At 36.3% G+C, this 11,714-nt stretch overlaps 1 protein-coding gene across 4 annotated transcripts; it reads right to left on the minus strand.

Moving 5' to 3' along the window:
* Positions 1–1,250: 1,250 nt before the first annotated feature.
* LOC126926803 (uncharacterized) lies at positions 1,251–7,314 on the minus strand. 4 transcript variants are annotated; one of them, XM_050743173.1, is made up of 3 exons: positions 5,948–7,314; positions 5,800–5,845; positions 1,251–1,652 (listed from the first exon to the last, which is right to left on the minus strand). In XM_050743173.1, exons 1-3 carry the CDS (start codon positions 6,332–6,334, stop codon positions 1,600–1,602), a joined length of 486 nt encoding a protein of 161 aa, XP_050599130.1. In that variant the 5' UTR covers positions 6,335–7,314; the 3' UTR covers positions 1,251–1,599. The 4 variants fall into 4 exon arrangements, 3 of the variants coding, with proteins under 3 accessions (XP_050599130.1, XP_050599129.1, XP_050599131.1); XR_007714876.1 differs by lacking the exons at positions 1,251–1,652; positions 5,800–5,845; positions 5,948–7,314 and adding exons at positions 3,998–4,513; positions 5,030–5,572; XM_050743172.1 differs by lacking the exons at positions 1,251–1,652; positions 5,800–5,845 and adding an exon at positions 3,998–4,513.
* Between the last annotated feature and the right edge of the window lie 4,400 nt (positions 7,315–11,714).

Below are 11,714 nucleotides of genomic sequence, written 5' to 3' on the forward strand. Positions count from 1 at the left end.
CCTTCGCTGTCACCCTCCTGTGACACATGACGGTCTTGCAGAATTGCCTGAATTTATTCCAGCTCTCGTTCTTGGCGGTCAACGTGGCGATCAGATTGCCCACGTCTATCTTCCCGCCCAGAGCGTTCTCCAGCTCGATCCTTCTGTCCGTCCACTTCGGGCACGCGAAGAGGGCGTGCTCTGCATCGTCGTTCGGATCTACACAGTCGAGACAGTTGCTGTCGCTGTCCTTGCCAGTCCTATTCCTATAGACACCGAAGCTCCCATGCCCGGTTAGCAGCTGCATGGTGTGGTGATCGATGTCCATCTTCTTTTTGGTAAATAGCAGCGCACTCGGTATTAATTTCTTTGTGATATTTTCCTTTTTGTGGTTGTTCCACTCCTTCTGCCAGTCCTCCTGGGCCTTCTTGCGAATCGCCTCCAATTCCTCCTTCAGCTTGCAGCCGTCATCCGTGCCAATCCTGGACCCATGGATCTTGTTCCTCTCGTAGGTCTCTCCGAGCATCTTTATCCTTATGCAAATCGGGAGATTCCCGGTCAACACGCAAAGTGCCGCGTGGGAGACGGTACGGTATGCCGTCGTTGTTATGCACAGGGCCGTTCGTTGTGCTCGTTTCAGCTTTTTCCTGTTCTTATCGGTATTCGCTGCTCTAGCCCACACCGGTGCTCCGTAAGTTACGATGGACTCCCACACGTTGTAGTAGAGCCTACGAGCCAAGCTGGGCGGCCCGTTGATGTTGGGTAGAATTCCCCTAAGGGCTCCTATTAACTTGTCGGCTCTATTACACACCATCTCGATATGCGCACCGAACCTCCGACTGGAGTCGATGACGACTCCGAGATCTCGTGCCCTTAGGCACACCCATCATAGATTTCTTCGACAGCGTCACCGCGACGGAGAGCCACTCACTCTAGTGCGATCTCATCGGCAATCGACCTGTCTTTCGTATACGTAATAATTGCCCCTTGCTCTAACATACAGTGTAACTTAGACGCTAACGAAGGGTAATGTTCGTCATCCCGTTGACCGCGGATTCGTTATTGAGCCTAGGATCATCATCATTTGCTTCTCGAGTATCTAATTATCGCGATTACTTGTCCAATTCCATCATAGTCATATTTGCACTAGTAAATATCTCCTCTATTGCATAACGATCACGTCTAGCGCCAATAGGGATTCGTTTCACGCCCTTATCCCTAACTCTAATCTTAACGCCAACCCGACATATATATATACATACATATATATATTTTATACATACATACATATATCAATTTTTATACACACAATTATACATATTCATTTTCATTTAATATTTTCATTTAATAATTTAATAAACCTTCGTCCCGCAAAGGCAAATAAATTCACGCATAACATTTCTCTTCAGCGGCATTGTTCTAGGATTGTATTTGTTGAAAGAAGGATAGCATTAAGCGCTGGAATAAAGAATGACGAATCGTTATTCTTTAACCATCGTACTTAGACACATATTTATTGAGCTACTTGTATTTTAATCGAAGTCTAATATCCTCCATCTGTAGATGTAAATATTACTGCCGTTGTTAATGTTATTTAAGTTTTACTACTGGAAAGGACATTTAAGTTTGAAGGCAGGCAAGTCTACTGTTCTTAAAGCTGACATTTAGACATCTAAGATTTTTTGTGTCTTTATTGACAAAAATATATTTGACTTTGCATATCTAAAATAAAGAATTTGCGTTATCTAAAATAATTAGATCATCTTTCTTTAGAAAATTCAATTTGGTGAAATTAGAATATGAGAGAAAAGAAATACTATGCATACTTATTGTTCTTCTTAAAAATTAAAGGAATACTCATAATCCTAAAACATCCTTTCTATGTTGTACTAGATATATATACAATTAAAATGTGTAATAATGTGAATGATAAACTAGTTCGAATAATTATTTTGCTTAAACGTAAGTTAATTGAAATCAGATGAATGTTATACACGCATTATACCGTGCATTATGAACTATTGATTGATTGATGCTCATATTTAATTATTAACGAGAAAATTAGAAAAATCAGATTGAATTTAATCTGTCCTTCTTATATTTATTAAGATGAGTTCTGGGGCTTGAAACACTCGAGATTAGAAATTTTGATTAATGTTTCACATTATGACTGGACGCTTGTTGTAATATCTTTTGTACGAGATACACTATACATACACAAGATCAAAATGGAATTTCGAAACGGTCGTATCGTTCAACAAAAATCTCTTTTATCTTTGATCCTCTTCGTAAAAATGCAATTCTCCTTTACAGAACATCATATAACATTTATTGTACGATATATTGTTCAATTATATTTCGAAATTTTCAGCTTCGAATCTTTGTTTAATTATACTGTAGAATTAAATATCATGCGTTATTTAAATATAGAGATAGACTAAACTTTTGTTCACATTTATTAAAGCTGTATCAACTGAGATGCTTAAATTTGCAAAATTTCATGGACTTTTATATTTAATTTTTCATCATGAATCCCGCTTTGCGATACAATACATATTAGATTTATAATATCTTAAATTTACAGTACCAATGCTGATTTTATCTGAAACTATTTGTTTGCAAATGATATCTTTCTTCGTTGGAATTACCCTTCACTTGTAAATTAATAATTATTAACATTGAACAGTATTGTTAAACTTCAATAAAAATAGGATCGATAACTAAATGTTAGTTAAAGAAACTTCCTATTACAGGTATAACAAATCATATTGAATTTTGTTTAGAAAACAATAATAAAAATGGGTGTCTTTTTGTGAAAATAATTTACAGCATATCACTCGACTTATTCATATAAGAGATATTAGTTTGTTTAAATACCCTGTTGCACCCTTTTATTCATTTGCAACCCAATTTTTTCACAACATTGAAAAATATTTTAAGCCTGAAGAAAAACATGAAAAACTTCTTATTAGCATGATTTCATGCTAAACATCCTCTTAAGATATTATAAATCTTTCTTGTTTACTAAAACCAGAGCCTAACTGAAATATACAAGTATCGCAACAGGATTAATCGTAATACATGATTAAATACAAGCAATATGTAAGCTATATTTTTACTTTTTACTTCAGAAATAAATATTTCACCAGCATCGTCTTTAGCTTAAGGAAAATAAACTTGTGAAATTTAATTTAAAGCTTCGTAAAACATGGAAATGTTGCAGGATAACAAATCAGAAAAGATATATTAAATAAATCACAGTTCAGGTATCTATAACATGTGATTCTCTTAACAAATCTGTTTCATTCATCAAGCAACTGCAAAATTTCCGTAAAATCAGAAGCGGTTTCACAAATTATAGGCATTCGTAAACATGATAGATAAGAGTTAGTATCGCGGCGTTTTAGAGTATCTATGAGCGTAATATGGAAAGTAAAAAGATGTATAATAAAAATAGTTCACTTTCCAAGCTATCACTAACATTGTAACGAATTATTATACATATAACGGCTCACGAAAGTACTCGGACGCTTACAGAAACTTTCCATGAATATTTTGTTGAAGCTTTTCATGAATTTCAAGATGCATTAGGCTGTCTCAAAAGTTTCTTTCGTTTTGTTCTATTACTACAAAATAGATCATACACAAATCGATAAAATAATATAAAACAAAAAGTGTCGTGCATCTATTATTTTCTTATGAAACGAAAGAAACTTTTGAAACAAATGTAAATAGGAATTATAAGATGCTTATTGATTACCATCGGTATTTGGACAGTTAATTATGTATTGTATAAATAAGTCACAATATTTTTAGTAGTTTAAAAATATGTTTAACATGTTTAAAAATACTCTTTACATTGTACATTAGTTTTTTGCTATGTGTACGTCTGCAATAAGCATCTTCTAGCTTCCATATATATATTTCCAAATTAGTCTCAATTTTTACCGGTGTAATCATGATAGACACGTCTCGTTACATTGAAGTGAAGTGAAGAAAAACACTAACACACATAATATATATTCGCAAAAATCTTCTATCTAATATTTTCGTCAACTACTGTATACACATTTATTAGATATTTGTGTGAGATTAAAATCGACAGATACGATAAAAGAATATTGTAGAGGTATAGCAATAAGAAAGTACAAGGAAAGTATAGCTCGTTAATTTGAATTACACCAGATTGTCAGTCATCTATTAGGTCGTGTTAATCTCTGAATAAATTCTTAAATAAATAAGTGTAATAAAGATAAAGATAAAGAAGTGTTAATTAAACTAGAGACACTTAACATTTATTAGCATTTGTTCTTCCCCATTACTTCTTGAATAGCTCCTTTAGGGAAGAACAGAGAGACGGTTCGCTGGATTCCGTCTGATTCCGATTTTGATTCTAGGTATTTGAAAACCAATTTGTCACTTTGCCTGACATTGGTTTGTTCGGAGATACCGAGGGCTTTCCGCTCGACCCGGAAGCCCCCGTATCGTTTCCCTTTTGCGCCGTTAACATCTTCTCAATTGCGCTACCAAATACCTACGGACAAAATTGTTCTTATAAATTTATGAATATTATGTATTTACGTATTTGAATGAAAATTTTTATGAAACGAGATTTCGCGTTAAAATACGTAATAGTAAATTATTATAAACAGTTAAAAGTATTTAACTGTTATTTAATATTCCTAATATTCAAAATAATATTTAACATTCCTATATTATTAATATAGATGAGAAGTCTCGATAAGATAGTTTACAATCATTAAGTACAGTATCGCAGATCCACCATCAGAGGTCAGTAATATTAAAATAAAATTCATGTTGGATTAAAAGTGTGGTTAAGTTGGGGCTAACCCCAAATTTGCAAATTTTGACCTAAGTCAAAAAGTGGCCATTTTTGCACCTCCTCGCGAACGAAAAATTCTTGTGCGACGTTTAAGAGAATTTATCAAAAAAAAAAAACAAAGAATTATTAGCATTTATACGAAATGTGACATGGAAGTTGAAAAAGATGAGTGTAGAGATGAAAAAATTAAGCAGAGGTCAAACTTACGCGCTACACTTGATCTTCATTTTCTTTAAATTTTGATCCAGCTGATAAATCAGTAATTAAACCAAGGGAACTAAGTTTGAAATCAAGCGAATCTGAAATACTATCAGACTGTTGCTACGTGAGAACAATAGCCATCTTGTACTTCGTATTTGCTCGATTCCAAACTCTAATCGATATACCAGCAGAATTTACCAGCAAAATAATTATTCAGAGATTCTGTCGATAAAACAATTGAAGTTTAAAATCGAACGAATCCGAATTACTGCGAGATCGTTGGTGGCTATTGTTCTCGTAGCAACAAACTGATGGTACTTCAGATTCGTCTGATTTCAAACTACAATTGATTTATCAATAGAGTTGTCGAAGAATTATTTTGTCGATATCGGTGTAGAACAATAGCCAACAACGATCTCGCTGTACTTCATATTTCATCTATTACAAACGTCGATTCATTTACCAGCAGAGCATCTGAAGAATTATTTCACATGGATCATGTAGAAAAAAAAACGAACACGAAAATGGAACTGTAATAACATTTTTCATTCCTTGTTGAGAGCCGTTCTTAAACATTTTGCAGGAATTTTCCCTTCGCAAGAAGATCGAAAAATAACCACTTTTGACGCTCTGTTTTCATCCCATATGAATTTTATCTTTAATATTACCGATTGATAATAATGTCACTGCGATATTGTCCGCAATGATTGCAAATTATCTTCTCCACGTTTCACCTATATCGATAATACAGAATATCAAACAACAATTATTTAATTTCACGTTGTTGTTGACTTTATTAATTTTTACGATAAAGTGCATTCTCTGAAAGAGATTTTACGACTTACGATTTTCTTTTTCATTCCCCCTTTCACCTACGATGGCTCTTAAACAAGAAACGATATCGTAATGAGAAATACAACTTACCTGAGCGTCCACTTTGGTTCCACTAGTGTTGTCCCATACGACTTTGTGTTTGACCTCGCTATTAGGGGACTTTTTACCCAACGTTTCCTTCACCGCCTTCACTACCTTCGATTTATCGAACTTGAGACTTAAACTGGCCGTTACTAAATCTTCCGGCTTCTTCGACATCGATTGGTGTCTCTTCGTGAACCAATTCGACGGTGCCATAAAGGTCGAAATAGCGGCTTTCGAGGATCCGCTAAGCTTACTTTTAGCTCCGTGCAATGTCGACACGTCGAAGCTGTTGGAACGGAAGCTCTTCAATCGACTTCCTTTCTGTTCGGTCGTTTTTCCGGGCCAGTTTGAAGAAATTCCCTTCAGATCTCCGGTTACCGTTATCCACTTCATATATAGAGTTTGAAATCTTTCTCAAAATTTTGAAAGGTCCTTTCCTAATTTCTTCCAGCTTACTTCTATTCATTCTGTTTCCGTTGTGGGTGAAGACCGTATCACCAATTTTAAACTCGTGTTCTCGTCTTTTTTTTGTCATATTTTTGTTTGTTGATTTCGAAATTTCTTGCTGAGTTTTTAAATGCTTCTTCTCTGTCTCTTTTTAAGTTTATCTTCTTCTCTGTCATTCCCTTAGGGATGATTTCGATCATTTTCCCATACAGTAAGTGATTTGGGGCAAATCCCATTACACTGTGTCTGGTGTGATTGTATTCTTCTACGCTTTTTTCTGCGATCTTTGTCCAGTTTCTTTTTTTTTTCGAATTGATCTTGCATCTGATTCTGTTTACTAATGTTTGATTTACCCTCTCGTTTAGTCCATTGGAGGATGGACAGTCTGTCGAGGTGAAAATTAATTTAATGTTTTTCTCTCTCGCGTACTCTTGAATTTCCTTGGATGTCATCGCTGGGTATCGGTCTGCAAGGATAATTTTTATGGAGTCAGTTTCTCCTGTCGAGTTTATAAGTTTTATGATATCTTCCGCGCGTTGTGTTTTCGATGTGGACATAAAAACAGCCCTTGAAAAGTGATTTATGAGTATATGCATATACTTCTTTGGTGAGTTGTTGTTGGAAAAACCTCGGACCGTATCGAATGACATTATTTCAAACGGTTTCCTCGCTGGTCCTAGTCTCCACATAAGCCCGATCGGTCTTCTCGTTCTGCTTTTATTCCTAATGCAAGTTTCGCATTGTTTGCAGAACTTGTCGACAATTCGGTCCATATTTTTGAAATAATAAAAGGGTCGGATTTTTTTCAATATGTGATTCCTTCCAACATGGCCAAAGAAATCATGCACCGTCTTTATGATATGCTCGCCAAACTCTTGTGAGACGAATATACGTTGGCGTCCTTTAATATTTTTAAAAAAAATCTCTGATTTGAAGGAACTGAGAAAGCTACAAACTGGATATCAGAGTATGAAGAGGAATGCAAAAAATACAAAATAAAAAGCGATGAGGAAAAAGTCAAAGGTTTGAGAAAGTACCTAGGAAAAACAGCAAAAAGGAGGTACCAAACAAATCTACTGAAAGCTGGAGGACACAACTGGGAACTTTGGTTTCGGAAACAAACACTCCACGATAGAGCAAATGTACAGGCTTATAAACGAAATAATAGTAGCACTAGAAAACAAGGAATACTGCACAGCCCACTTTATAGACATAGGGAAAGCATTCGATAAAATTAACCATGAAAGTCTACTACAAACAATTAGGAAACAATTCCCGGAGCAAATACACCAATTAATAAAATCCTACCTAAGCAGCAGAACCTTCGTAATAAAAATCAAGGACACACATTCTCAAGTTAAAGACATCAAGGCCGGGGTACCACAAGGAAGCGTCCTAGGCCCAATACTATACACATTATACACGGCGAACATACCAACAACTACCAACAGCACAGTATTGACATTCGCGGACGACACAGCTATACTAGTCAGGCATACTAACCCAGAAACGGCAGTCAAAATACTACAAGAACATATCATAAAAATAGAAAATTGGCTACAAGAAAAACAAATAAAAGCGAAGCCCAATAAATGCAACCATATTACATTCACGCTACGAAAAAAGATACCACCAAACATCCTATTGAACGGCACGCATATAACGCAAACAAAGCATGTCAAATACCTAGGACTCCACTTAGATACACAACTCACATGGAAACTACACATCAAATCAATAGTAGAAAAAATACAGAAAACAAGGAGACAAATGCATTGGCTAACAAGCCGAAAATCCAAACTAAACATAGAAAATAAATTAAAAATATATAAAACGATAATAAAACCAATCTGGACGTACGGAATACCATTATGGGGGACGGCAGCAATGAGCCATATAAACAAAATAGAGGTAATACAGGCTAAAATCCTCAGAACAATAGTAAACGGACCTTGGTACGTCAGAAACGAAGATATACGGAGGGACCTGGGAATGCCAACGGTCAAGGAAGAAATTAGCAGATACTCCGAGAAATACAAATCAAGAATAGCAACACACCCAAACCGGCTAGCTGCGGAAACATACAAAACCATAAACATGGACAGAAGGCTAAAAAGGAAGCACCCAGCAGACCTTATAAAGGACATAACCTAACAAACACGAGGATGGTACCCCGCTGGGGGTAGCCACCAACATGCTAATTTAACCGTTAAAAAATTCCACCAAATGTCCAAATTGGACAAATTGTGAATTTTAATAAATAAATTAAAAAAAAACTGTACGCGTTAACAAAATAGTTCCAACTTACTTGAAAATAGTTGCTTGATTCAAGCAACTGTACGCGTTAACAAAATAGCTTCAAGTTATTTGAAAATACTTGCTTCACTCAACTGCACACATTAATAAAATAGTTTCAAGTTACTTGAAAATAGTTGCTTGATTGAGGTAACTTGACCAATCTGAATCATCATAAAAACTTGGAAGGATATTTCAGGCAAAATTACAAGTTCACATTGGCAAAATGATTTTAATTTACTTGAAAATAGTTGCTTGATTCAGGTAACTTGAGCAATCTGAAACATCATAAAAACTTGGAAGGATATTTCAAGCAAAATTACAGGTTCACATTGGCAAAATGATTCTAACTTATTTGAAAATAGTTGCTTGATTCAAGCAACTGTACACGTTAACAAAATAGTTTCAAGTAACTTGAAAATAGTTGCTTGATTCAGGTAACTTGACCAATCTGAATCATCATAAAAACTTGGAAGGATATTTCAAGCAAAATTACAGATTCACATTGGTAAAATAATAGGTTCACATTGACAAAATGGTTTCGAATTGCTTGAATTCAAATTGCTTGACGAAGCAACATGACTAATCTGAATAGTTCAATTGTCATCTTTATCCAAGACTCGCATGGTCAATCGAGCCATTCGGAAATCACATTGACCAACTCCAAAATTGAAAAGTAGAGAAAAGTAATTACAAGTATCGCAAGTGGTGAGACAATATGCGATAAAAATGAAAAGATGAGCGTGGCGTTAAGCTCTAAGGAACTAGAGGTTTTGTGAGAATCAATCGTGTACTTGGACGATGAAATTGCGAAATTATGAGATTGTCCAAAGATGAAGTTGGTCAATTTGACTTTCGCCAGGCTCGATCGTCACTACGACAGTTCTCGCGTATCGAAACTATCTTGATGTTTCTGTCGACAGGTGAGACGAATGAGCGATCGTGGCGGAGAAGGATCAGGACATTCGGTCGTTACGATGGAATCAGTGTTACCGACTTTATTTGGCCGTCGCGAATCAGTCGCCTGTTTTCCTTTTGGAGGCGTGACGAGAATATTGCCAAATCGTCGAGACCCAGCGTCCAGAATGTCCGCACCACCGAGCGGTAGAGGAAATACGCACTATCTTCGGTTGGACATTATGGACGACATCGCATACCTAAGAGCGAGGGAGGTAAGGATCTTTCGTTTATTTTTGTTGAAGTGTTCACCACTTCTAGGAAAACTCCACATCTGGTCTTTTTAGCTTTCTCAAGCGCTGAAGCCATCGACAGCATATAGACAAAGGAATAGCAGGGAGGCAGACCCAATACGGTAGACAGGCGACTCTATGAACGTTCTAAGAGAACGGATCTCCTTCGGCGTAAATGGCGCTCCTTATCGGCGAACGGCTGCAATATCCTAAATCTTTCTTTTCGACGGTTTCCACGTCGATCGAAAGAAACTATTCGTCGAAATGGACTATCTGTGGCTGATCTATTACGGTAGAAAGTGAAAAAGAATAAACGAAAGATCCTTACCTCCCTCGCTCTTAGGTATGGGATGTCGTCCATAATGTCCAACCAAAGATAGTGCGTATTTCCTCTACCGCTCGGTGGTGCGGACATTCTGGACGCTGGGTCTCGACGATTTGGTAATATTCTCGTCACGCCTCCAAAAGGAAAACAGGCGACTGATTCGCGACGGCCAAATAAAGTCGGTAACACTGATTCCATCGTAACGACCGAATGTCCTGATCCTTCTCCGCCACGATCGCTCATTCGTCTCACCTGTCGACACAAACATCAAGATAGTTTCGATACGCGAGAACTGTCGTAGTGACGATCGAGCTTGGCGAAAGTCAAATTGATCAACTTCATCTTTGGACAATCTCATAATTTCGCAATTTCATCGTCCAAGTACACGACTGATTCTCAAAAAACCTCTAGTTCCTTAGAGCTTAACGCCACGCTCATCTTTTCATTTTTATCGCATATTGTCTCACCACTTGCGATACTTGTAATTACTTTTCTCTACTTTTCAATTTTGGAGTTGGTCAATGTGATTTCCGAATGGCTCGATTGACTATGCGAGTCTTGGATAAAGATGACAATTAAACTATTCAGATTAGTCATGTTGCTTCGTCAAACGATTTGAATTCAAGCAATTCGAAACCATTTTGTCAATGTGAACCTATTATTTTACCAATGTGAATCTGTAATTTTGCTTGAAATATCCTTCCAAGTTTATATGATGATTCAGATTGGTCAAGTTACCTGAATCAAGCAACTATTTTCAAGTTACTTGAAACTATTTTGTTAACGTGTACAGCTGCTTGAATCAAACAACTATTTTCAAGTAAGTTAGAATCATTTTGCCAATGTGAACCTGTAATTTTGCTTGAAATATCCTTCCAAGTTTTTATGATATTTCAGATTGCTCAAGTTACCTGAATCAAGCAACTATTTTCAAGTAAGTTAAAATCATTTTGCCAATGTGAACCTGTAATTTTGCCTGAAATATCCTTCCAAGTTTTTATGATGATTCAGATTGGTCAAGTTACCTCAATCAAGCAACTATTTTCAAGTAACTTGAAACTATTTTATTAATGTGTGCAGTTGAGTGAAGCAAGTATTTTCAAATAACTTGAAGCTATTTTGTTAACGCGTACAGTTGCTTGAATCAAGCAACTATTTTTAAGTAACTCGAAACTATTTTGTCAGTGTGAAACTATATAGACACTAGTTAATTCCCATACATAATGTTAATTCCCATGTATAATGTATAATGTATAAACAGAGCTATTTTTTCAGATCAGAAAGTACGATCAATCTTTTTCTTTAAATATATTATGCAAACGTTGAACAACGTTATGTTTTGTTAAGCTAACAGGATACACTAAAAATACATTATCACATACATTATCCAGTTCGTTCGTGAGTGCCGAGGCGTGCAGACGTGTGTCCAGTGCCCGGCAATGTTCACAAAGCAGCACGTGACCATCCAGTTGCTGCTGAGTGCCGAGACGTGCAGACGTGTGTCCAGTGCCCTGTG

The sequence above is a fragment of the Bombus affinis genome, unplaced genomic scaffold (genome assembly GCF_024516045.1).
Source record: "Bombus affinis isolate iyBomAffi1 unplaced genomic scaffold, iyBomAffi1.2 ctg00000059.1, whole genome shotgun sequence".
NCBI classification, from domain to species: domain Eukaryota; kingdom Metazoa; phylum Arthropoda; class Insecta; order Hymenoptera; family Apidae; genus Bombus; species Bombus affinis.